At 42.8% G+C, this 27,226-nt stretch overlaps 1 protein-coding gene and 1 long non-coding RNA gene across 4 annotated transcripts; one reads left to right on the top strand and one right to left on the bottom strand.

Moving 5' to 3' along the window:
* Window positions 1-384: 384 nt before the first annotated feature.
* Window positions 385-25,135, bottom strand: LOC139074161 (uncharacterized). The gene is made up of 3 exons (XR_011523683.1): window positions 24,996-25,135; window positions 4,129-4,319; window positions 385-1,809 (listed from the first exon to the last, which is right to left on the bottom strand). It is a non-coding gene; the product is annotated as an uncharacterized lncRNA (long non-coding RNA).
* On the top strand, window positions 24,265-27,226 carry UBB (ubiquitin B). 3 transcript variants are annotated; one of them, XM_070563530.1, is made up of 2 exons: window positions 24,265-25,657; window positions 26,384-27,226. In XM_070563530.1, exon 2 carries the CDS (start codon window positions 26,390-26,392, stop codon window positions 27,077-27,079), a length of 690 nt encoding a protein of 229 aa, XP_070419631.1. In that variant the 5' UTR covers window positions 24,265-25,657; window positions 26,384-26,389; the 3' UTR covers window positions 27,080-27,226. The 3 variants fall into 3 exon arrangements, with proteins under 3 accessions (XP_070419631.1, XP_070419632.1, XP_070419630.1); XM_070563531.1 differs by lacking the exon at window positions 24,265-25,657 and adding an exon at window positions 25,678-25,928; XM_070563529.1 differs by lacking the exon at window positions 24,265-25,657 and adding an exon at window positions 25,812-25,983.

Raw genomic sequence — 27,226 nt, 5'->3', positions numbered from 1 at the left:
CCTGATGAGTGGTGCCATGTCAGCACCCAGGATCCGAACCGGCGAAACCCTGGGCTGCCAAAGCGGAGCACACAAACTTAACCACTCGGCCATGGGGCTGGTCCTTGATTTGCTTTATTTTTGCCTAATTAGTTAAATTCTGAAAATCAATGTTATTTATGTATTTGGCCATATTTGGTGCATAAACATCTATGATTCTTAGGTTGTCTTTATAGATTATGTATAGTTATGAATTTTAATTACAAGTATGAAAAATGTATACTCTTTTACATTATACATACATGTACAATATTATGTGTTTCTATTAAATAATAACCTTTTTGTACTTTTTCATGTATGTGGCCTTGATTTCAATTTTATCTGATGATAATATCCCGTTCCTGCTTTCTTTTTGTTTGTATTTATACAATCTATATCTACCCATTCCTTTGTTTTCAACTCTTCTTTAACACTTTCCAATGCAAATAATTAATACGTAGATTTTTTTTTTTTAAAGATTGGCACCTGAGCTAACAACTGTTGCCAATCCTTTTTTTTTTTCCTGCTTTATCTCCCCAAATCCCCCCCGGTACATAGTTGTGTATTTTCAGTTCTGAGTCCTCCTAGTTGTGGCATGTGGGACTCCTCCTCAACATGGCCTGATGACTGGTGCCATGTCTGCGCCCAGGATTTGAACCGGCGAGATCCTGGGCCACTGCAGCGGAGCACGAGAACTTAACCACTCGGCCACGGGGCCGGCCCCAATAGGGAGATTTTTAAAAACTCAATCTGTTGTCTTTGTTTTTTTAAATAGGAGAATTGAGTTCTTATGCAATTATTATTGAACTAGAATCTTTGCGCTTTATTCTATCCATTTATTTCTGTTTATTTTATATCTTATCTTGTTGATTCTTTTTCTTTGAATTGGCTTGGAAAAGTTTCTCTTCATTCCTTTTTTGCCCTCCTGTTAATTTGGCAGTTCTAACATTTGTCTCCATGATGCTGGTGTTTCCGTTTTCATACCTAATAGTTATGATGAAACCTGTATTCCTCTAGTAACATTTCAAAATTGATCAAGAAATATGTTTCTCAAAACATTTTACCCACTCACACCCCCACCCCTTCACCCAGAGGAAAATTTTAGAAATTGTAATTTTACTTCCTCATTTTCCCATTGGCTCTTCCTGCCCAGCTGCTCTAAAGTGTATCTTGCATTTGACAACTCCTTACTAAACATTTACATCGTGTATTTCTTATCTCATTAATATTATAACATACTATCAGCTCCAAGAGTTGCTGCTGAGCATGGCCCTCAAATTGTTGAATGAATAAATTATCCGTTGATATATGTATTACAGAATTAATTGTTCACAAGAGGTACTGTACTCTTCATCTGCCCAATATTGAGATCTCTTTTCTAATATAATTATCAGCTGATTGGAGAAATTTAAGTACTTTCCTCAGCTAGGATCCATGGTCAATGTATTGAGCACTTGAGTGTCTAAAATTGTCTTTCTTTTGCCCCAAAAGATGAATTAACATTCTGTCTGCGAACAGGATTCTTGGCTGTTAGCTGCAGTTTCTCTCTTCAGTTTGTAGATATCGTTCCACTGTCTTCTAGTTTTCAGTGTAGCAAATGAGAATTCTAATGCTGGTTTTATTTGCTTTCCTTTTGGCAAATAGCCTCTTCCTTCAGTGTGAAAACTTGTATGCTTCTCCCTTGACCCATGGACCTCAGGGATTTTGCCAGTGTATATATATGGGTGTATCTTCTTTTTATTACTCCTGTATGGGTGTCAACAAGATAAACACCTGATCTAGGTTTCAAGCCTGATAAAGAAAAAAGAGAAAACAAAATACACATTTATACATTAGAAATGAAAAAGAAAATACAACCACAGAAGCAGAATGAACTCAAAGACTCATCATAGAATCTTATTGCTTTCTTAGGCCCTTCATTGGAAAGTATTTTCATCATCTCTGGCTATTGTACTCTTTTAGTAACTTCCATGAGTTTGGGTAGGTTTTGTTAAGAGTTGATAAATTATAACTTCTATTTAATATATGCTGTTTTCTGAACTAAAATGTCATATGTAGACAATGGGAAACGTATATACTCCTGTAGCCAAACTAATATGAGCAACTTTCCCTGCTAGAAGTGACATTAAATTCTTCCTGGATTCAAATTCATAGAGACAGAAAGTAGGATAGAGGTTACCAGGGGAGAGGGGAGGGGAAGATGGGGACTTATTGTTTAATGGGTATAAAGTTTCTGTCTGGGATGATGAAAAAGTTCTGGAAATGCATAGTGGGGATGGTTGCACAACATTGTGAATGTACTGAAGTCACTGAATTATACACTTAAAAAGGGTTAAAATGGAAAATTTTTATGTATATTATACCACAATAAAAAATTCTTCCTAGGGGCCGACCCCATGGCCAAGTGGTTAAGTTCTCGCGCTCCACATCGGCGGCCCAGGGTTTTGCCGGTTTGGGTCCTGGGCGTGGACATGGCACCGCTCATCAAGCCATGCTGAGCCGGCCTCCCACATGCCACAACTAGAAGGACCCACAACGAAGAATATACAACTATGTACCTGGGGGATTTGGGGAGAAAAAGGAAAAATAAAATCTTTAAAAAAAATTCTTCCTAGATTTTAAAACAAAAGTAAAAATATAAAGTGAAGAACTCCTCATAATTTGTACATCATGGATATATAATATGACAGCAGACTTACGATACAAAAGCCCGCCTGTGAAAATCAAAAGTGGGAATTTTGGGGGCCGGCCCGGTGGTGCAGCGATTAGGTTCCCACGTTCCACTTCAGCGGCCCAGGGTTCACGGGTTCGGATGCCGGGTGCGGACAAGGCACTGCTTGGCACGCCATGCTGTGATAGGCGTCCCACGTGTAGAGTGGAAGAGGATGGTCATGGATGTTAGCTCAGGGCCAGTTTTCCCCAGCAAAAATGAGGTGGATTGGCAGCAGATGTTAGCTTAGGGCTAATCTTCCTCAAAAAAAAGAAAAAAAGGGGGAATTTTTGTACCTAGAGAAATCAAAATCATAAAGACAGAAAGTAGAATGGTGGCTGCTAAGAAATGGAGAGTTATCATTTAATGGGTGCTGAGTTTCAGTTGAGGAAGATGAAAAAAGTTCTAGAGATGGATAGTGGTGGTGATGGTTACACAACAATGTGAATGTACTTAATTCCACTGAACAGTACACGTAAAAAAGGGTTAAGGGGCCGCCCCTATGGCTGAATGGTTAAGTTCATGTGCTCTGCTGTGGCGGCCCAGGGTTTCACCGGTTCAAATCCTGGGCTCGGACATGGCACTGCTCATCAGGCCATGCTGAGGCGGCATCCCACATGCCACAACTAGAAGGACCCACAACTAGAAGGACCCACAACTAAGAATATACAACTATGTACCGGGGGGCTTTGGGGAGAAAAAGGAAAAAAAAAATAAAATCTTTAAAAAAAAAAAAAGGTTACAATGGTGGCCAGCCTGGTGGCACAGCAGTTAAGTGCACATGTTCCACTTCAGCGGCCCGGGGTTCACTGGTTCAGATCCCGGGTACAGACATGGCACTGCTTGACAGGCGATGCTGTGGCAGGCATCCCACATATAAAGTAGAGGAAGATGGGCACGGATGTTAGCTCAGGGCCAGTCTTCCTCAGCAAAAAGAGCAGGATTGGCGGCAGATGTTAGCTCAGGACTAATCTTCCTCAAAAAAAAAAAAAAAAGGTTAAAACGGTACATTTTATGTTACGTATATTTTACCATAATTTAAAAAAATTTTTAAGTGGGCATTTTGGTTCTAGCTTGAACCAACATGATGAGGTCTCTGGTGACTCAGGATGTGGAGAAACAGATCTAGTATGTGGTGTGCTCACAGAAGGAGAACAGATGCAACACTCAACTCTAAAGGGAAACAAAAAAAAACCCCTGACAAATCTGTACAGGATTTTAAGAAAAAGGAATCTGAAAATAGTATAGTGTGTTCAATTTGCTCTTTTCTAAAGCATAAATTCCCATGATTTGGGACAGAATTGTTAGAAATATAGAAGCATAAAAGAGTAAATAACAGTGCCCTCCTATGTAAACGTGCTTTTCAGGTATGATTTGTCTGTGCTTGAGATTAATAGTACCTGATGCTGCTCCGCACCCAACAGAATTCTGTGTCGCTTAGCTCCTAGGAGTGTGCAGAATCCACACTGGCCACGAGGGGGCAGGAGGCCCTGTGCTGTATAGACCAGGTAGGAACAGCCACAGAGATAACGGCATTAAGGGCACAGTTTTGTACCCTCAGGCGTGAAAGGCCTGCAGAAACTCCAGCTACCTGCAGTGGGAAAGGCATTTGACAGAGGTTAGGGAGGGCTGGCCATGCTGTCCTCTCTCAACCATGGGAGGAGCACCCAAATTTCTCAGCTCATGGGACAGGCCTAATTTCTTTCTCTGCTGCTATTTACCTCAATATCTACGTCTCTCCTACTAACATGCTAGCGATAAATTCTGTGTTCTGAGCATTTGCAGGGGCACCCCTAACTTTTGGGCTGATTATAAAAAGAAGCCTGGGGCTGGCCCGGTGGCATAGTGGTTAAGTTCGCATGCTCTGCTCTGTGGCCTGGGGTTTGTGGTTTCAGATGCTGGGCATGGACACACACATCACTCATCAAGCCATGCTGTGGTGGTGTCCCACATACAGAATAGAGGAAGACTGGTGCAGATGTTAGCTCAGGGACAATCTTCCTCAAGCCAAAAAGAGGAAGATTGGCAACAGACATTAGCTCTGGGTCAATCTTCCTCACCAAAAAAGAAAAAGGAAGGAAGAAAGGAAAAAAAAAGAAATCTCCTCTGGGCAGACACAAGCTAGCAGGAACAGGACTTGGCAAGATGACTGATGCTTCTGAGTGAGTTAGAAAAAGATCCCTTCTTCCAGAGCAGCTCTATGTGGTGGTCCTGAGTGCTGACTAAATACCAGTGCTTACTAAGTACCACCTGAGTGCTCATTAAGTACAAAGTGACTGCTATAGCACTTTGCATACCTTGTCTAATAATCCTCACAACGCAGGCACTATTATTATCCACATTTTTCTGATGAGGAAATGGAGGGTGAGTATAAGTAACTCACTCACACTCACACAGCTAGCAGGTGGTAGAGCTCGTGCCAAAGCGAAAGGGAATGACTTTGGTTGCCCTAAACTTCTTTCCACGTCCACTGCACTCACTGGACTCCGAGCTACTGCAAATGCCTCCCAGCTGAGCTCTCTGCTTCCACTTCCCCTCCTCCCAGTCGACTCCTGCACAGCAGCAAGAGCAATTTTTTAACTCTTTATTATTGTACTAACTAATGAACATAATGTATACATAGACTTCAAATAATAATAAAAAGAACATCCACCTCAGTTAAGGAATGGAGCTTTATCAATTTCTCTGCTGTTCCCTGACATCTCCTTCCCTCGCCCCCAAGAGGTAACCACCATCCTGACATTTGTGCTAATCTTTGTCATATATTTATTATACACACAATATGTTATTTAGTCTTGTCTCCTTTGAACTCTATATAAATGAAATAATACTGTTTGAATTCTTTTGAGACTATTCTTTTGTGATTCATCCATCCATGTTGATGTGTATAGTTGGAGATGATGTGTAGTCATTGTTGAATAGTATTGCATTGTATGAACCTTCCACAATGTTCATATCACTGTTTTTTTTCCCCTGAGGAAGACTGGCCCTATGCTAACATCTATTGCCAATCTTCCTCTTTTTTTTTGGCTTGAGGAAGATTAGCCCTGAGCTAACATCTGTGCCAATCTTCCTCTATGTTATACGTGAGTCACCACCACAACATGGCTTACAAGTAGTGCAGGTCTGTGCCCAGGATCTGAACCTGCAAACCCAGGCTGCCAAAGCAGAGCATGCTGAACTTAACCACTAGGCCACAGCTGGCCCTCCATTTCACTGTTGACAGATATATATATATTTAGTTTTTGCTATTATGAACAATGCTGATATGAAAGTTCCTGTTCAGGGCCAGTCCCGTGGCCGAGTGGTTAAGTTCGAGCACTCTGCTGCAGGCAGCCCAGTGTTTCATCAGTTCGAATCCTGGGCTCGGACATGGCACCACTCATCCAGCCACGCTGAGGCGGTGTCCCACATGCCACAACTAGAAGGACCCACAACTAAGAATATACAACTATGCACCGGGAGGCTTTGGGGAAAAAAATAAAAATCTTTAAAAAAAAAAAAAGAAAGAAAGTTCCTGTTCATATCTCCTGGTGCACATGTGCAAGGAATTCTCTAGGACAGAAAGTTCTTAAAAATCTTTTCAGATAATTTAATCACGAGCATGTGCCAAGGTTTATTGTAGTCTTGCTGTAAGAACAAAGGCCTCTGACAGACCAAATCAAAGATTTCTCTCTTGGTATTGAGGACAGATCTTAGGGACCCCTCTCCCTGGTCTAACAGGCGAATCTAACAAGCAAACTGCACAGGCTTTAAGTCAGTACAATAGAATCCACGCTGCCCTGTGGAGCAGCCGCGCAGGCCATCTTCAGCCTGTGTCAAGCGTCCTTGCAGCCCCACACCTCACGACCGAGGACGGCAGCTGGACAGATCCACAGCAGCAGAGACAGAGGGCACCTCGCTCTCCCGTTTCCCAGCTGCACTTCTTAGAGATTGAAGGAATAATGAGGGACCCTGGTCCTTGCCCCCTCCACACATAGAGAACACAGAGGACGTCAGCATCTCGGAACTTGTTTGATGCACAACCAAGGAATTCTTGTTTACGTTACCTTCAATGTGTCACCTAGAGAAAAGCCCAGATGTACTCTCTCTCTCTTTTTTAAGTGTAGTTGTAAGGTTTTTTTCTTGTCCTCTTCCCTGCACATACACTGTTTTTGAAAGATATCATCTGCACTTAACCTCACACACCTCAGAGCAGTTCCATCAGAGCGCTCTGTCGGACTGTTTTCACAGGCTTTGAACTCCTTTTGCTGATTACCGAATAAACTTGTTCACTAATATCACCTAGACTCTACTTCAGTCGACAATAGAAATGCTTAAAGGAGGAAAAATTGATGCAGATCAAGGCTCCCCCAGGGAGAGAAGCCCAAGGCGTCCTGGCCTACATGCCGATCTACACAACCGGATTCATATCTAAAGTTATACGGCCACACAATAACCAGACCCCACCCGCACTAATACCATTTAATGACATTTTACATCATTTTCCCTTTGTCTAGTAAAAATAAGTCACGTACCCATGCCTTATAAATTTAGCCCTAACCCCCAACACTGCAGCTCTTCACTGCCCACGGGTCCTGTCCCCATGCCTGCAGCCTTTCACTGCCCATGGGTCCTGTCCCCACACTATTCTCTGAATAAAGGAGCACTACTACCAGAACTTGAGAGTCCAAGAAATCCTTCTTTCGACTCCTTGGCTTGCTGACCCTGCATCAAAATGACTAGGTAATTTAAAGGAAAAAATTATTTCATGTTTCTCCTCTATTCTCAACCTTTACTTCTGACACCAGATGTGGGGAGGAGGGGGATTTCCATTGTAGGGGAGGAAGACAATTCCTCTACCCACTCTAGGTCATTTTGGCTGGCCTACGAATTAAATTGACATGAGACAGAACAGGAGAAAATCAGACAAAGCTTTATAGTATGTATACATGGGAGACACCCAGGAAAACTGGGTAACTCACCAGAATGGCTGAAGCTGCCACCTTAAATATCATTCAGCTAAAGACAAAGGAGAGTGTTGGGGGTAGTGGTCTGGGGCTTCAAAGCGGAAGGAGGCAATTTACATGGATATGGAAAAGCAAATGTTTGGTAAACAGAACTTTGATAAGAGTGGGTTTAGCAAGGACTCTCCCAGAGTTATCTTTGATGATGGCCTGTCCTGGGGACAGGCCTTTTATTTTAAATTTTTTTTAGGCAGTTTGGTGGGGGAGGACTCAAAATTTCTTTCAGAGTCTTTTGTTCTTAAAAATAAGCCAAAGAGACAAATTTCGGGGTGGCCAATTCTGATCCCCTATACCATATTGAGCAATTCTCTGACATCAGTTGGGTGTCAATTTAACTCAATTCTGATACCATCTTCCTGGAGTTAACATCAGATCTCAGAGGTTAAAGGTTCAGTCCCACAAGACTGTGCCCCCCCCACACACACACACAATTCAGATGCCAACTGCAAGTCCAAGTTGTCACCTGTGCTTCTGACCAACTGGCTATAGCTATAAATGGGAGGTTCCCACGAACCACTCCTAGGGTTTGATTAATTTGTTAGATTGGCTCACAGAACTCAGGAAAACAGTTTATCTACTAGATTACTGGTTTATTACACAGGATATAACTCAGGAACAGCCAGATGAAAGAGATGCATAGGGCAAAGTATGTGGGAAGGGGCGCAGAGCTTCCATGCCCTCTCAGCACACCACTCTCCCACTTCCACATGTTCACCAACCAAAGGCTCTCTGAACCCTGTACTTTAGGGATTTTTATGAAGGCTTCATTACGTAGGCATAATTGATGAAATCACTGGCCATTGATGATTAATTCAACCTCTAGCCCCTCTCCCCTCCCTGGAGGTGGGGGAGTAGGGTTGAAATTTCCAAGCTTCTAATAATATGCTTGGTTCCCATGGCAATCAGCCCCCAAATTTAGGGACTTTCCAAAAGTCACCTTATTAACATAAACTCTGGGGTGGTTGAAAGGAGCTTGTTATGAATAACAAAAGATATCTTTATCATTGTGATCACTTAAAAAATTCCAAGGCTTTTAGGAGCTCTGTGATAGGAATGGGGACTACAACCAATTTCTTTCCATAAATCACAACATCACAGTAATCATTGTTAGATTGTATACAAAAGAAATGTCTAATTAAAGATCTTTATACTCTTGACTGACAGCTGACAGTCAACTTAGTTGGGTATCTAGTTTCTCAGGAGAGATCTTAATTTGATTACAATCTATCATAAAATTGCTTAAATATTTTATTAGCAATGCTACTGACTTCCCAGAGGAGGTTGCAAATTACATTACCCCACTTGCCAGGTCTAGGACAATTTTTCCTCTATAATAATTGAAGTGAGATTGCTGGCTCTAGGATATTCATATGTTTGATTTTGTTTTCCAAAGGGGTTGTAACAATTTATATTCTCATCACAGTGGATAAGAGTTCCTGTTGCTCCACATCTTATCCAACAATTGATATTGATACTAGCCCTGATATCAGTTTCCCTACATTAAACCCAGCATATATGGGGTTAAAACCAAAACACATATTCCCTGCTTACTTCCTGGCTTCCTGGCTCCAAAATCCACTATCCTCCATGGAGACAGACACAGCCAAGGACAAGCATCTGGATTCGTTATCTCCTCCGCTTCCTCCTCACAAAGGAGCTACAGGCTGGTGGGAAAGCTGCTGAACAGCAAGGTCACGGGCTCCCTCCTTTCTGCAAGGCCAAACACAGGATAGTGGAAAAGCTCCGACCAGCAAGGCCATATGCACCCCCTCCCCTACCTAGAACCCCAAATAAAAACCTTCCTTTCAGCTTTTTGGGGAGTTTGGGATTTCAGTGTTAGCTGCCCTCTCTCCTTGCTCAGTGCTGTGCAATAATAAAATTCCTACTTTCTTCCACTACACCCGGTGTCAGAGATTGGCTTGCTGCACAATGGGTGAGCGAACTCACTGCAGGTTCGATATCAATATTATCTGACTTTACTTTTTGCACATCTGGAGGTTGTGAAATGGTATCTCATTGTGGTTCTAATTTGTATATTCCTGATTACTAATCTGGTTGAGCAATTTTTTATGTTTATTCCATCCTACTTCTTCTTTCATGTTCTTTATGTATTCTGAGACCAGCCTAATGAGACAGGGCCATCTGCAAGGCCCCTGGCCTAACAATATAAGACCCCTAACCAATCCGCAAGCCAGGACAATCAGATAGAGACTACCAAGATCCACATTCCACAGCCTCTGGACTCTCCTGGGCTTAGACATGCGCCCTAGCACCCAGGAGTCCACTGAAGGTGACCCTAGCCTCATTACCATACTAAAAATCACACCCGGGGTAGACAGCTAGCATGCTAATGATACATGCAACGCATGTGGTGGCATGTTGAACAACAGTGCAGACGCAAGCACAACCCCACCTCTACATGCCATGACAAGGCCCTCCTCCCCAGCCGTTGCCTAATAAAAGCTCCACAATCCCACTCCCTAATGAGCTGGTCACCTGCCCCTTTCCTTTCCGCGCCTGCACCCTTGAGCCTCTCCTGTGCACAAGCTAATCAACTTTTATTTTTCTACTCTTGTCTGTTGTCTCTCTTGATTTCCATCCTAGGGAACAATAAGAACCCAAAGCGCTGGTAACAATTCTAGATCTCTGCTATCCAATATGGTAGCCACTAGTATTATGTGACTATAATTAAAATTAAATACAATTTAAAATTCAGTTTTTCAGTCTCACTAGCCATATTTCAAGTGCTCAGTAGCTATGTGTGGCTAGTGGCTATTGGATATTGCAAACATAGACTATTTCCATTGTTGCAGAATGCTTTGTTGGACAGCCCCATTCTAGATACTGATCCTTGTGAATTATGTGTTGCAAGTATCTTCTCCAAGTTTATGGCCGCCTTTTCACTGTCTTTATTGGGTATATTGATGAAAAAAAGTCCCTAATTTTAATGTAGCTAAATTTATGAAAGATTTACCAAACCTCTTTCCCTTCGTCATAAAGATATTTGCCTATGTTTGCTTCTAAAAAATATAAAGTTTTCCCTTTCACATTTAAGACCTGAATCCACCCAGAATTTAGTTTTGGGTATGGTGCAGAATAGGGATCTCTCTTCATTTTTTCTGATTGTCCCAGCACCACAGTCGTTCCTTTCCCCACTCTTTGTATATTAGATTTTTATACATGCATGGCTCTTTCTCTGAGCTCCCTAGTCTGTTTCATTAATCCTGAGCCAACCACATTGTCTTAATTATTACAATTTTATAATGTAATAAAGGCTTGCTATCTTGATTCTTCAGGAATGTCTTGACTGTTGTTGGCCCTTTGTACTTCCATTTAAATTTTAGATTTCCTTTTCAAGTCCCCCATAAAATCCTGTTACAGTTTTGATTGAAGATGCATTAAATGTATAGATCAATTTGGAAAAAAATGATATCTATGTGCTAGGTACTGTTCATGGCCCTGGGGCTGCAACAGTAAACAAGACAAGGGGGCTTCCCATCAAAATTAGAATAAAATCCAAACTCTTTACCATGGCCTATACCAATCCACACATAATCGGCACTTCTCCCCACCCCCCAGCTCACCTCTCACTACTTCCTCTCTCTCGGTGCTCCAGTCACACCTTCCTTCACATTGCTTGAACTAAGCAAGGATTCTTCCGCTGTGTTTTTGCAGGAATCTGTCCCCCACCCCATACCCCTTATTTGCTTGACAGGTTCCTTAACTTTAAGCAGGTGTTTGCTCAATCCCCGTTTCAGAGAGGGCATCATGCAATCTAAAATAGCTGCAGCACATCTCTGTAACCCTGGCTTTACTTTTCTCCATAGCACTCATCACTACCTAACATATTAAAGAAGGTTTTGTTCTTTTGTCTGCTCCCCACTAGAAAGCAAGCTCTGTGAACCAGGAACTCTGACTGTCTTGTTAGCATTATGACCTCAGGGCCTTGACCTGTGCCTGGGACATAGTAAGCACTTAATAAATTTATGGAATGAATGAGAGAATCAAGACAAGAGAAATGATCAAGAGGCTTCTGAAAAAACCCAGGCAAGCTCTCTAAGTTGGTACATATAGCTACAGCTATCTAAAGTCATAGAAATATTTCGCTAGTGCTTATCCATTTTAATAAAAACTCCATCCAAACTGGCCACAAACCCTGAAGATTTCCTAGGGAGAACAGTATTAAAGTATCTAATGATTTTAGAGTTCTATTTGCAAAAATGTTATCCATCATATTTCTATATGAGGTTTTGGGCATTTTGATTTTAATTAATTCCAATTTATCAATATTTTCTTTTATGGATTACATCTGTGGTATCATAATTAAGAAGTCTTGGGGCTGGCCCGGTGGCACAGCAGTTAAGTTCGCATGTTCCACTTCTCAGTGGCACGGGGTTCACTGGTTCGGATCCGGGTGCGGACATGGCACCACCTGGCAAAAGGCCATGCTGTGGTAGGCGTCCCACATATAAAGTAGAGGAAGATGGGCACGGATATTAGCTCAGGGCCAGTCTTCTTCAGCAAAAAGAGGAGGATGGCAGTAGTTAGCTCAGGGCTAACCTTCCTCAAAAAAAAAAATTCTTTACCTAAGCCAGAGTCATAATTATTTATTTTTATTTTCTTTTAGAAGATTTATGATTTTTCATCACATTTAGGTCTATGATCCATCCTGAGTTAATTTTTGTGTATCATGTGAAGCAAATATCTAAGTTTATTTTCTCTTTATTTATTTAGCATATACATATCTAATTGCTCCAGCACCATTCATTCAAGACTATCCTTTCCCCATTGAATTCCCTTGGTGGCTTTGGTGAAAGTCAGTTGTGAATAAATAGGAAGATCTATTTCTGGACTCTATTCTGTTACATTGATCGATATGTCTATCTTTATGCCAGCACCACACTGTCTTGATTATTGCGTCCTTACAGTAAGTTTGAAATCCTGTACGTACTCCAACTTTGTTCATTTTTTCCCAAAGAATAGGTTTGGCTATTCTAGGTCCTTTCTGTTTCCACATAAATTTTAAGATCAACTTGTCAAATCTTATTTTTAAAAAGCCTGCTGGGATTTTGCTAGTGACTGCATTGAATCTATAGATCAGTTTGGGAGAAGTGCCATCTTAACAACATTGAGTACTTCAATCCATAAATATGGTATGTTTCTTCATTTGGGCAAGTTAATAAATTTTTTTTTCTTATTCTAGCTTGTTGAGGGGCTGATAGGTACAGTTTATTGTGCCATAACTGTTTCTGTTTTCATCCCTCACTTCAACAGAGGTCTAACAGTGAGCATTGGTTTTGTTATTAAAACAAAAAACAAAAACTCGAAACAGGCCACGGTTTCCTATTCCTCCGAGAATACTTTCTTGTCCCTTAGTGCCTAGGGTTTCTCTGGAGCCATTCTGGGGCCTGAACCCCAACTCTTCCCCAAGGTGACTCCCTTTTTACATTCCTTGGACTTTACAGACTCCTGCTTCTCTACCCTGCATTAATTCATTCGATGTCACCAAGGCTTTTCATGTCTTCAGTACTGTGGACAGAGTGCTTTAAACCCTTCTTTCCTGAATCACACCCTAAACATCCATCCATCTTATTTGTTCATTTTTCTTTTTGTTCTGAGATATACCCAAGGGGTTGGAAGCAGAACATGGCCACCCAATGAGCCAGATAAGGGCCACAGCTGCTGAAGCCAGAGTCAGATGTGTCTCCTTGGAGTAAGGGACTGACTCTCTGCACCAAAAAGGTCACTGGTGCCTGATCAGGTCCTCTGGTGTCTGAGGGAGAACATTTGTGTATTGGAGGCCTCATCCAGGCACAGTCGGGAACCACACCTTCTCCTGTGCCACAGCGCCCTCTGTTGGAGCCCAGACATTGACCCATTTGCTGAAGAAACAGTTGGCTGATCTGAGAGGCAGTACATCAGACAGCCAGCAGATTCTCATTGAGCACCAACTCTGAGCCAGGTACTGCTCTGGGCAGCCATAAATAAGACAGAGCCTCTGACCTCATGGGGCTTCCAAGTACAGGGAGTAAAAGAAATGAATGAACTGAATAAGTTCAGGTATTGATAAGTGCTCTGAAGACAATAAAAGTATATTGCAGTGTAGTATGACTGGGTGGTCAGGGGCCTCTCTGAGGAGGGGACTCCTGAATTGAAACTTGAATGATGAGAAAAAAGGAAGAGTAGTCCAAGCGGAAGGAATAGCACAAGCCCTGAGACCAGCATGAGCTGGGCATGTCTGGGAGACGGAAAGAAGGCTGACATGGCAGGATTAAAGTGACTGAAGGGGACATGAAGGGGGTTGAAGTTGAGAGGGAGGCATACATTGACCATGCTGGGCCTGTAGGCCACGGTAAGGAATGTGGATTTTATTCTAAGTATAATAGGAAGCAGAGGAGTGACAAGCAATGAGTGATGTAATTTGAGTTCCTGGATTCTCGAGCTATGGAACATACGCACTCTAGACTGCACTGTGCTTGGCTTGGGGCTGGCAGGCCTGAATGCAGAAGAGGCATCAGAAAAACTATCTTCTACATGGCTAGGGAATCCAACAACGACGAGATGAGGGAGATCTCCCAACAAACAGCCAGACCTCAAAGCCCATTGCTATCTAAATAGATAGCAGCCTGCACTGGAGCTGTGTGTCTGAGCTAGGAGGGCTGACCCTTACCTTGGCATCCTGGTTAATCCAACTCAAGGGTCTGCCCAGGGAAACCTTCCCCAATCCCTACTAGCTGGGGCTGAGCACATCCTTTATGTCACCATTGTTTCTTACAAGCTGTCCTGTTATAGGGTTTCTCATATGGTATTTCATTTTAACTGGATAATGAGCTACTTCAGGACAGGCACTAAGTTGTCCAATTCTGCTGTGTGCTGGGGACACAGATGACTGCTTAGGTGAGATATTTGCGTGGGGTGCAATTGAAGACAACCTTGAATATCTAAGAGCATTTGGATTTGTTCCTGGAGCAATTCTTTGCTGTCCCATCCTTAACAAAGACTGCTTTTGAGACACATTATTATTGGTAGGTTGACCAGAGGGCATGTGGCCCATCTATTTGTCCAGATATTTTTTTCTCTTGTTCCAAGCCATATCACCTGAGATTTGCACCAACTGGGTTGGACCCTTACAGAACATCTGGGTGCAAGTCTATATCAAGGGCCAGCACAGGAAATAGCTGCAGTAAAATTTATTTCTTTCCAGCTGAGATTTAATTGACAAATAACACTGTATACGTTTAAGGTAAGCCAGCCCTGGTGGTCTGGTTAAGATTCAGTGCTCTCATCACCACGGCCTGGGTTCATTCCCTGGTCAGCAAACTACACCACTCGTCTGACTGTCAGTTGTCATAGTGTGGTCGCTGCTTGTTGCCATGATGCTGAAAGCCATGCCACTGGTATTTCAAATACCAGGAGGGTCTCACCCATGGTGAGGTTTCAGCAGAACTTCCAGAATAACTCAGACTAGGAAGAAGGAACTGGCCAGCCACTTCCCAAAAATTGGCCATGAAAGCCCTGTGGATAGCAGCAGAGCATTGTCTGACAGAGCCCCAGAAGGTGAGAGAATGGCACAGACCGGGCAGGGTTCCACGCTGCTGCACACAGGCTCACTAGGAATTGGAATCGACTTGAGGGCAGTACAACCCCAAAAGTTTAAGGTGTACGAGGTGATGATCATGATTAAATTAAGATGATTTAAGATCTACTCTCTTTGCAACTTTCCAGTATACAATACAGTAACTTTCCAGTATACGATACAGTATTGTTAACAATAGTCACCGTGCTCTACATTAGATCCTTGGAACTCACTCAGCTTATTGTAGTAAAATTCCTCATTCTCCCCACTGGAGGGATGCAGTGGAGGGCTTTATCCATTTATCACAGAGAATACTCTTTGTAAGAACCTACACAAGACATTTCTCTCAGAAAAAGTTCTATTCTCTTGAACAATCAATTCGTCTATATCTTGGGGACAGTGTGATATTGTCTAATCATGTTTCTCTCTTTGCTTTGGCCACTTAGGTAGTTTAGCACTAAATTTTCAGCCTGTTTCTAGCAACCATAAAGAGCCACTGGAGACAACTGGCAGAGGGATTAAGTATTTGGGCTTTGGAATCAGGCAAATCTGGGTTGAAATCTCACTTCTGCCATTTCTTAGCTGTGTGACTGCAGGCCACCTATCTATTTTTTTCCAAGTATTTATAAAATGGGCATAATCGCATTATTTACTTTGAGAAGTTATTTTGTTGGAAAGATTAAGGGATACAACGCTAAGCATAGGACCTGGCATAACAATCAACACAATTAGAATCATTTTCACCTTATGGTAACCAGTTCTGTGTGCTCATATTCCTCTCTTTAGTATTTTCTGTCCCTAGGGTAGAGACACACACACACCACACACATAGTTTTCCTGCTTCAGAACTGCATAAATTGATTGCTGATTATTATAATTAATTAACTAATTTGGGGAGGATTAGCTCTGAGCTAACATCTGTTGCAAATCTTCCTCTCTCTCTCTCTATTTTTCCCAAAGCCCCCATACATAGTTGTATATTTTACTTGTAAGTCTTTCTACTTCTACATGAGCTGCTGCCACAGCATGGCTACTGACAGACGAGTGGTGCAGTTCCATGCCCAGGAACCAAACCCAGGCTGCTGAAGAGCGGCATGCCGAACTTTAACCACAGGCCATCAGGGCTGGCTCAACTGCTGCTATTTTTTGTAAATCTGCTATACATACCCTACAGATAAGAGTCTCTGGAAAACTTGCATTAGGGATAATTAAATCTGCAGCTGGGAGGATCTCTCTCTCAATACAGTATAGCAAGGGAGCATATCTTATATGTCTGACAGGATTAGGAAAACGTGGAAAAGACGTGAGTCCTGCTTGAGGCATTCATTACTTAGGGTGACCCTTGGTTATCGCAGGTTCATTACTATTAATGTCTTCTGATACATCCTCTGACAATATATCTGTTTGGATTCAGAGGGCAGCACTTAATTCCAAAGTAATTAAGGAATCTATTCTTTTGCTTCTGTTTGAGGTCAAATAAATTCAAACAGAGGGGATCATTAGAGTGACATTAATGTCTGGTACATTAACATTATTTAAGAAGTCTCAGACTGGGTAAATAGATCTTTATATTTTATAAAAGGAGACTCTGATATTTATCTTTTTATTTTTGAGGAAGATTAGCCCTGAGCTAACTGCTGTCAATCTTCCTCTTTTCACTGAGGAAGACTGGCCCTGAGCTAACACCCATGCCCATCTTCCTCTACTTTATACGTGGGACGCCTACCACAGCATGGCTTGCCAAGTGGTGCCATGTCACCCAGATGCGAACCGGCGAACCCAGACCACCCAAGCAGAACATGCGCACTTAAGCGCTGAGTCACTGGGCCAGGCCCTCTTTTTTTTTTTAACCTAAATTTTTTTTTTAAAAGATTTTATTTTTTCCTTTTTCTCCCAAAGCCCCCCGGTACATAGTTGAGTATTTTTAGTTGTGGGTCCTTCTAATTGTGGCACTTGGGACACTGCCTCAGCGTGGCCATGCCCAGGATTCAAACGGGTGAAACCCTGGGCTGCCGCAGTGGAGAGCGTGAACTTAACCACTCGGCCACAGGGCTGGCCCCTATTTATCTTTTAAAAATCCTTTAAAATATTTTTATTGTTGAAGTCAGTTTACTTTTACTTCCTGAGATATCTTCATGCTCCTCAAGGATTTACCTGAGCTGGTTAAGGGATTACTTTGCCAGATGTTTGTCTAATTTAACTTTTTTATGGCTTCATTGAGGTATAAATAATGCAGAATAAGTTGCACATATTTAAAGATATAAATTGGTAAGTTTGGATATATGCTTATACCCATGAAACCATCACCAAAATCAAGATAATAAATATTTCCCTTGCCCCACAAAGTTTGTTCTGTCTTTAGCAATCCATCCCACCTCATTCCTTCTCCTGCCTCCATCCCCATGTGACCACTGATCTGCTTTTTCTCTCAATAGATTAGTTTGCACTTTCTAGGATTTTATATGGAATGGAATCACACAGTTTGTACCTTTTGTCTGGCTTCTTTCACTCAGCACACTTATTTTGAGATTCATGAGTATCAATAGTTCATTTCTTCCTATTGCTGAGTAGTATTCCATTGTATGGCCATACTACTATTTTTTCATAACATGGACTTATTAATTATATAATTGGTTGTGTCTCCCTCTGCACTGGCTGGGGTGGGGGGGGCGGAATCCCACCAAAACACTAAATCTGTGGCCCATCTCTGGCAAAAAGACAGACTTCAAAGCCAGCATTTTATATACTAATCTCACTCCTAACTTCATTTTCTCTTTTTTCTTTTCCCTTTACTATAAGTTCTCCATCTTACCTTTCTTTTATTTTATTATGTTATATACATTTAAGTCAGTAGTCTTGGATCTTTTCTGAAACAATGACCAAGTACAAATAAACAATGCTCTGTTTTTATTTGATTTGATGGGGTCTTTCCTCCTGCTTTCTTTAGGGATGCTGGGTTTTGTTGACTTGGTCTACTTACAGATGCTCGTCATATCCTGCTTGAACAACTGCCACCATCTCTGGCGTGCTAGTCTCTAATCTCATCTCTTTTCTATTCACCTGCTATGATGTCACCAAGTTATCATTCTACAACACAAATATGATCATGTCCTTCCCATGCAGATCACCCACAGGAAGAATCTAAAGTCCTTAGCATAGCAAGGCAGGTCCTTCATTAGTCATTCATTCTTTCAACAAATATTTATTAATTGCTGATGATGTACCAGGCTCTATGCTAGCTGGCTAAGTATGAGGTATGGTAATAAACCTGAGAGACATGGCCTGTACCCTCATGGAATTTATATTCTAGTAGGGGAGACAAAGAGATAAACAACCACATAAGCAATATAATTATGAACCGGATAAACATAAAATTGTTATGAAAGAAATAACCAAGGTGCTATGCTTGAGTCTGGGAGCAGGGGTGGATGTCAGAGGTTGTCTTTCTGGGGAGGTGACACATATACTCCCTAAAACATGAGACAGAAGTGGCCATGACAAGAGTTCTAGGCAAAGAAAACATCAAGTGGAAAGGTCCAGAAGTGGGGAAAGGCTGGAATGGCCAGTATGCCTGGAGGTAGTGAGGTTGCTGGAGAGTTGAGCTCTGCCTGCTTCTCCCAAACCACAGGCCCATATGCAGCCATCCTAAATCCCAAACATGCATAGCTACCTGCCATTTCCTCAACATAGCATGCCTTCTCATTGTGCACCTCCTCCCTCCTCCCTGGACAATCCTACTCCTCCTCATGACTGGGTTTCTAAAGAATACCTTCGTCATAACCTTTGGGTTCCTCTCCCACCCTCCTCCAAGTCACTAGACTGCTCCTTCCTCCTCTGGGCCTCCGCAGAAGTCTACATGTACTTCTCCTTTTTTATACACCTAACACGTACTGAGTGCTTCCCATGTGCCAGGCACTGCTCTAAGTACTCTACCTCTATAAATTCAACCTTATGAGGCAGGTTCAGTTAACCTTCAAAGACTCTACAATCTAGGTATTGTTACTATCTCTACCATAGAGATGAAGAAACTGAGGCCCAGAGAAGTTAAGTAATTCACCCACAGTTACACAATGAGTAAATGGTAGAGTAAGGATTTCAACCCAGAAAATGTACTTTGTACTTTAACCACTAAGCCCTTTTTGCCTTTCTAGATTGACAACACATAGTACCTAACACTTATCAAGCACTCCCTAAATGCCAGCCTTTCTTCTCAACTCTTGATACAAATTAACTCATTGAATCCTCCACCAACTCTTTCAGGTAAAAGCTCTCAGTCCTCACAACAACCACCTTATTGGCACTAGGACCACAACTCTCTTGGGTGGGGTGCACGTCCTGTCCCAGTCAGCAATCCCAATGCCTCCCACATCCAAAAGTTGCTCTACAAATGTCTGCTGAGTGAATGAATGAATTAGCAGACCTAGTGTCTTTCTCTTGGCTCAGGATTCAAATTTCAAGAGCATACAGTACCTGAGAATACTTGCTTGGAGAAAATTATGATAATGGATTATAAATCTGCTGTACTAAACAATCTACTGTTGTATACCAACGAGAACTGATTAATATAAAGGCTGACTTAATATGCATATTTGCTGCATTTCAAATGTGAGATAAGATTCCTTTATATATCAGAAGATGTACTAACCAACCCCTACAACAGCAAAATAGGGGCAAAGGGCTGCTTTCAAGACAGCTCCCATAACAAATCTAATCTATTTTCAAATGTGACACAGCCAACAAAAACAACATATCAACTTGTAAAACCATCTACAGCTAAAGTAGATGGCTAAAACTGTCTAGCTATTCTGTTATTTCCCTTGACAGCAAATATTAAACACAATAAATAAAAGTTTAAAATGTCATTTAAATCTCAAAGTAAGTTTATGACCCTAAAAAACAAACTGGGAAGTAGTTGATGGTAATCAGAAAAAGAAATGAAGAATAACTCCTTAAAGTCTAAGGGAATGGTACAAAATTAATTTATTTATCCATACAAATAATAGTCACTAATGCCTAGTCCATTCTGGATACCTAATAAAATTTTCTAACAAGTTGGGAAATTGATACAGGAAGCCTCAGTGTCTTGGTTCATTGACTAAATTTTCTTTTTATGGCAGTAACATTGGATTATAACATTACATATGACTAAATTTGAGAACTCCCTAGAAAGGTATTGGAAAAAAAGAAAATACCAGTTTTTCAAAAGGCAGCTCTGTAAAAAGCAAAGGAAACTAAGTAAAAAGGCAAAGAGAAAGGGAAGCAAATGACATTTGCTTAGCATCTACTAAGGGCCAAGTGATTTACCTAGATTTAAGACTCAACATGGGGATGGCCCTGTGGCCAAGCGGTTAAGTTCGCGTGCTCTGCCACGGCAGTCCAGGGTTTTGCTGGTTCGGATCCTGGGCGTGGACATGGCACCGCTCGTCAGGCCACATTGAGGCAGCGTCCCACATGCCACAACTAGAAAGACCTGCAACTAAGATATACAACTATGTACCAGAGGGGATTTGGGGAGATAAAGCAGGAAAAAAAAAAGACTCAACAAATTTGACAAGGTAGGATGACACCTGGTCCACAATTTTTCTTTACAGATAGGAAAACTAAAGGCTAAAAATGTCAAGTAAAATATATACAGTCATAGGGTTGGTGTAAAACCAAGTTGGGAATCTGATACAGTTGTACTTGATTCCAAATCTCATGCTCTTTTCGCTGCAGCACATTGCTTAAGGTTCCTAAAAGAATTTTCGATAAAGTTGACATAATTGCCAAATTTTTAAATTAAAAACAAATTACCAAAAATTGTAAAGGCAAGTTGTTTGTAGGAGCTAACCCAACATTCACTCATACCCTCACACCCCTCCATTACCAATTACAAGTCATATTTCACCGCCTCTTCTCAAGAGGCTCCTCAGAGCCTCACACCAATGGACCCCTCATGGCCAAATCTGCCAAATTGTCAGATCTGCCTCAATATTTCTCCCTTCCTATAGTCAAATCCCATCTGAAAACAAATTGGCTCATATTTATAAACGAAAGGAGACTTTGAAATCTTGTTTTCTATAACAAATCTTCCCATCAGATTGGCAAAATTTTCAAAGTCCGACAGTATTAAGTGTAGCTGAGGATACAGGACTGTGGGAATTCTCCTACATTGCTCACGGGAGTGTAAGTTAGCGCAATCACTTGGAGAGCAATTTGGCAAAGTTTAGTAAAGTTTAAGATGCATCTCACAATATTCTATTCCTAGGCATATTCCTAGGCATATTTCCTCACACATGTATACAAGGATATATATGAATGCTTTTATTGTTGATAGGTGCTATAAAATAGTGTAGGTGCTATGGAAAACAGTATGGTGGCTCCTCAAAAAATCAAAAATAGAATTACCATGTGATCCAGCAATTCAACTTCTGGGTATATACCCAAAAGATTTGAAAGTAGGCCTCAGGCAGATATTTGTACACCATGTTCATAGCAGAATTATTCACAATAGCTAGGAGATGGAAGCAACCCAAATATCCATAGACAGATAAATGGATAACACGAAATGTGGTATATACACAATGTAATATTAGTCAGCCTTAAAAAGAAGGAAATTTTGTGACACGCATAGATAAACCTTGAAGACATTACGCTAAGTGAAATAAGCCAGTCACAAAAAGACAAATATGTATGATTCCTCATATAGAAGGTATCTAAAGTGGTCAAAATCATAAAAACAGAAAGTAGAATGGTGGTTACCAGGGGCTGGGGGGAGGGAGAAATGGGGAGCGGTTCTGCAATGGGTACAGAGTTTCAGTTTGGCAAGATGGAAAAGCTCTAGTGATCTGTTACACAACAATGTGAATACAGGTAACACTACCGAACTGAAAAGTGGTAAGATGGTAAATTTTATATTAGGTATTTTTTGCTACAATAAAATAATTTTAAAAGCTGCAGTAAAATACCAAAATGTTAAGATTTAATAAAGTTGTGTGGTGGTCATATGGTGTTTGTTATACTATCTCCAACTTTGATATATGTATGTAATATTTGATAATAAAAATATTTTAAGTAGCTATGTTTAAATGGACAGATTTCTGTAATTTGGAGGTCCAATATGAAGGCAGAATTTTTTTTAAGATTTAATTTTTTTCCTTTTTCTCCCCAAAGCCCCCCAGTACCTAGTTGTATATTCTTAGTTATGGTCCATCTAGTTGTGGCATGTGGAATGCCGCCTCAGCATGGCTCGATGAGTGGTGCTATGTCCGTGCCCAGGATTCGGACTTGCAAAACACTGGGCCACCTCAGCAGGGTGCTCGAACTTAACCACCCGGCCAAGGCGGGGCCCGACAAGGCAGAATCTTGCTCTGTGTTCATTTGGGCATTCAACATCAAAGTTTCTAACTCGCTGGTAATAAATTAGAAGTTAGTCTCCTAATTCTGCTGAGATAAACAGCCAAATGAGGATCACAAACCACAGACTAACTCCATATTTTAAACATCAGCTGATAATGTCAGGAAAACAGTTACTGGGGCTGGACTGGTAGCATAGGGGTTAAGTTCCCTTGCGTGGCTTTGGTGGCCTGGGGTTCCCTTGTTCAGATCCCAGGCGCAGACCTAAGCACCGTTCATCAAGCCATGCTGTGGTAGGCGTCCCACATATAAAGTAAAGGAAGCTGGGCATGGATGTTAGCTCAGGGCTAATCTTCCTCAAAAAAAAAAAAAAAAGAAAAAAGAAAACAATTACGAATTATGAAAACCATAGTTATCTTACAGATTTTTATTAAAAGACATCTAGCCAGGTAAAATCACTTAGAATCTCAGAATCAATTCCTCTTTGCTTCTTTCAAAGGAACTGCCTAGGCAAAAACTATTTGCCTATAGAGACTAAATAAGTACCCTCTTTTTGCTGCTTTTTTTTTTTTTTGAGGAAGATTAGCTCCTGAGCTAACATCAGCCACCAATCCTCCTCTTTTTGCTGAGGAAGACTGACACTGAGCTAACATCCGTGCCCATCTTCCTCTACTTTATATGTCGGACACCTACCACAGCATGGTTTGTCAAGCGGTGCCATGTCCACACCCGGGATCCAAACCGGCGAACCCCAGGCCGCCACAGTGGAACGTGCACACTTAACCACTGTGCCACCTCTTTCTGCTTCGTATTTTAGTGCCTGTCACAAAGTTGTGGGGGTTTTTCTAGTTGAACAAAATGCAAAATTGCATTTCACTGAACACACATTTATTGAGCACACTGCCAAGTATTGTGCTAAATTACCAAATTCCTGATCTTTGGGATTTTTGTGTTCTATTCTTTAATTTGTTTACAAATTACCTTTTATAATTATCAGAAATGTTATTACTAAAAGTTTCGTTTATAAACAGACCACAAAAAATTCATCTGGTTTACTGTACAAGAACAGCATTTGCTCTCCTTCTGAAAACATTTGCTTTGTTGAGGTTACCAAATGACCTACTTTTGGGAAAACATTAAACCAGGAAGTTGTATGACTAACTTAGTTCCAGGAACTGCTAGAACTCCTAGCGAAGTCATCATATCGATCATGAGATCTCCATTCCAGATCATTCTACCAATCAACACGTATGACTCACAGGAGCTGTTTGGTGAAACAAGCTCAGATTAGCTGCTATGTTAACAAAAGTGAAAATTTATCCTTTGTAGAATGAACATTTTACCAACTACCTCCAAGTCCAAAATTATCTTAAAGAAACTGTTAATTTCTATCTCCTGATTAAGCAGATCTTACCAAGTTTTAGTAAGCTGAACTTAAAGCTGTCTACGTGTGAACTCATCATATACCGTCTATATTGTACATTAATCGACACAGTTTCATGTTATGCTTAGAAATGTTGTAACTCAATGACTAACGACCTTCTCTAAGTGATATCTAGCTAAGCTGTGCAGATCTTTAGCCGACTTCTTACGTAGGAAGGTATGACGTGACAAACGTTACTTGCATGTTTATTTACACCCTCACCTCCATGACTCAGAACCAGGGCCGAGAGGCACCGAGGTCCAAACAACCCTGCCTTACTCACGTTCCTTGGGTTATCTCCCTGCGGGACGAGTGGCCACACCCGGGGTGCTGGAAACCAGTTGTGTGGTCCTAGCTAGCACACAAACACATCAACGTCGCTTGCACAACAAACACACCAATGGGAGAAAAATAGGTTCCTCTCTAGTACATGAACTCCCCGTCTCTCGAAGAGGCTTTTCAGCTCCCTAATCCACATTTCTCTCTTCCCCTACCACAGTCTGGAGAAACAACAAGGAGGCGAAGGGATTTGCAGTCTTTCCAGGAGCCAGATCTAAGGCCGGGCACCGAGCCCGGTGGGGCCGGACAGGCGCCGCGCTGCGCCTCCGCGACAGGGGGCAGCAGGGAGTCCCCAGGAGAGTCTAAATTTACCGACTCTCCTCGGAGCCCTATGAGCATCAAGTAGGACAAAAGCATTCTAACTGTAAAGAAGCGTGATTAAAGCTCCACAACGCTGCTCTAACCGAGAGCAAAACTAAAAACCCGCCAGTGTGTGAGGGGCGCGCGTTTTTAAAGATCCCGGGGACGGGGGCTTATGCTTCACAGCAGACGCCAAGAAGAAGAGCTGCAGGCCGCGCCGCCCCGCTCCTGAGCACATCCAACCCGGACTGGGAACCCTTCCCGGGAAAGCAGCCGCGGAGTCCCCACCTTCTTTGCCTCAGGCCTGAAAACGAGAGGTTGGGGCTGGGTCTTTGCAGGCGGGAGCGAAGGTTCCCCCTCCCCCACCCCCACCCCCGGCCGGAAGCGCCTCTTCTTCCCCGAAGGCGCGCTTCTGCGGCGCACGCGCACTCAGTTACTTAGCAACGTCGGCGCTAAACCACCCAGCCGGGAGCCCAGCAACAACAGAGCCGCCGCGTCCCCCACCAATCAGCGCCGGCCTCGCCTTCCCACGCCTCACCAATCAGCGCCGGCGCCGCAAGGAAGTTTCCAGAGCTTTCGAGGAAGGTCCTCGTAACTCGAATTCATCCGCCTGATAAATCTTCCTACCTTTTTCTAAAAAAGGAGAAGGATCGCCTGGAAGAGAGGGGAGCTGATTTGTTAGGATCCTTGTTTCCGAATCTGAGAAATTTGGGGCTCAACGGAACGGTCTAAGTGCGTCGCTGGAGCTGGGGCCGAGCGAACTACTTTTAGCGGCGTAGGAACACTGCGGCTACGTAGGAAGTGATGAGTGACGCAACAGACGTTGCATAAATTTCAGCTCCGCCGAAGCGGAGCGTTCAGAGGCGACTGGCGTTGTGGCCTTTTGGTGTGGTATTGCTGAGGTGATTTGGCGTGGTTTGGATTAGCAGTTTCTTCGTGTCCGTCACCAGGTATTGGCTTGTAGCCGCCCGGCCCTGGGAGGGGTGGAGGGGGCCTGAGTGTGTGAGGAAGCTGGCGGATTCCTGGCGCTCGGTGGGCCTCTGAGAGGGGGTGGGGGGAGGGGAAGGCGCGGTGACGCGGCGCCGCGGCCCGGCCTTTCCGGAAGAGTGGGCCTTGTTGACGTGTCGGGGGCGGTTGGCGCGCGCGCGGTTAGAGACCAACGGGCCTTTAACCGATGGAGATTCCATCGTGTCTGCCTCAGAGGGGGAAGGCGGAGAAGAGGTAGGCTGGTGTGGCTTCTGGAGACCTACGAATGCCGAGTCCCAGCGTGGAGAAGGTGTCCCGCCCCGCCTCCGTTTCAACGGGTTTTTTTTCCTCCCGCATCTTGTCGGGTTTTTTCCCCACCGCTGATATGTGCCATCCTTAAGTTTTGGAAAGATTGTTCCGGGGGCACTTAGTGAAGTGTCTGGAACAGTTAGGAAAGCTCTAGGTATTAACCTTAGTGCTTTTGATCCTCCAGCCCGTTTAAGTTAAAGCCTGGACTAAAGCGTTTGAGTTCGATGAATACTTTAAGGCGAGTCTAGCAAAAATTAAGGGAGGTTTGAGAGAGGTGTTAATGGGGTTTAAGGCATTTTGGAAGAATAGAGTTCACTGTTTAAGGAATTGACTAGATTTGAAAGTAATACGTATAAATATGCTGAGGTGGTGTGCCAACGTCTACCTTTTAAATTGTGTAGGTCAAAATGCAGATCTTTGTGAAGACCCTGACCGGCAAGACCATCACCCTGGAGGTGGAGCCCAGCGACACCATCGAGAACGTGAAGGCCAAGATCCAGGATAAGGAGGGCATCCCCCCCGACCAGCAGAGGCTCATCTTTGCAGGCAAGCAGCTGGAAGATGGCCGCACTCTTTCCGATTACAACATCCAGAAAGAGTCGACCCTGCACCTGGTGCTGCGTCTGAGAGGCGGTATGCAGATTTTCGTGAAGACCCTGACCGGCAAGACCATCACCCTGGAGGTGGAGCCCAGCGACACCATCGAGAACGTCAAGGCCAAGATCCAGGATAAGGAGGGCATCCCCCCCGACCAGCAGAGGCTCATCTTTGCAGGCAAGCAGCTGGAGGATGGCCGCACTCTGTCTGACTACAACATCCAGAAGGAGTCGACTCTGCACCTGGTTCTGCGTCTCAGAGGTGGTATGCAGATTTTCGTGAAGACCCTGACCGGCAAGACCATCACCCTGGAGGTGGAGCCCAGCGACACCATCGAGAATGTGAAGGCCAAGATCCAGGATAAGGAGGGCATCCCCCCTGACCAGCAGAGGCTCATCTTTGCAGGCAAGCAGCTGGAAGATGGCCGCACTCTTTCTGATTACAACATCCAGAAAGAGTCGACCCTGCACCTGGTGCTCCGTCTCAGGGGTGGCTGTTAGCTTTTCAGTCTTGTCTTTGTAATGTCCAGTGATGGCATTACTCTGCACTCCAGCCATTAGCCCCAATTTAAGTTTAGAAATTACCAGTTTCAGTAATAGCTGAACCTGTTCAAAATGTTAATAAAGGTTTTGTTGCATGGTAGCATA

The sequence above is a fragment of the Equus przewalskii genome, chromosome 10 (assembly GCF_037783145.1).
Source record: "Equus przewalskii isolate Varuska chromosome 10, EquPr2, whole genome shotgun sequence".
Classification (NCBI taxonomy): Eukaryota; Metazoa; Chordata; class Mammalia; order Perissodactyla; family Equidae; genus Equus; species Equus przewalskii.
Note: the sequence above shows the minus strand (reverse complement) of the source record. Positions and strands in the feature narration are given on the sequence as shown.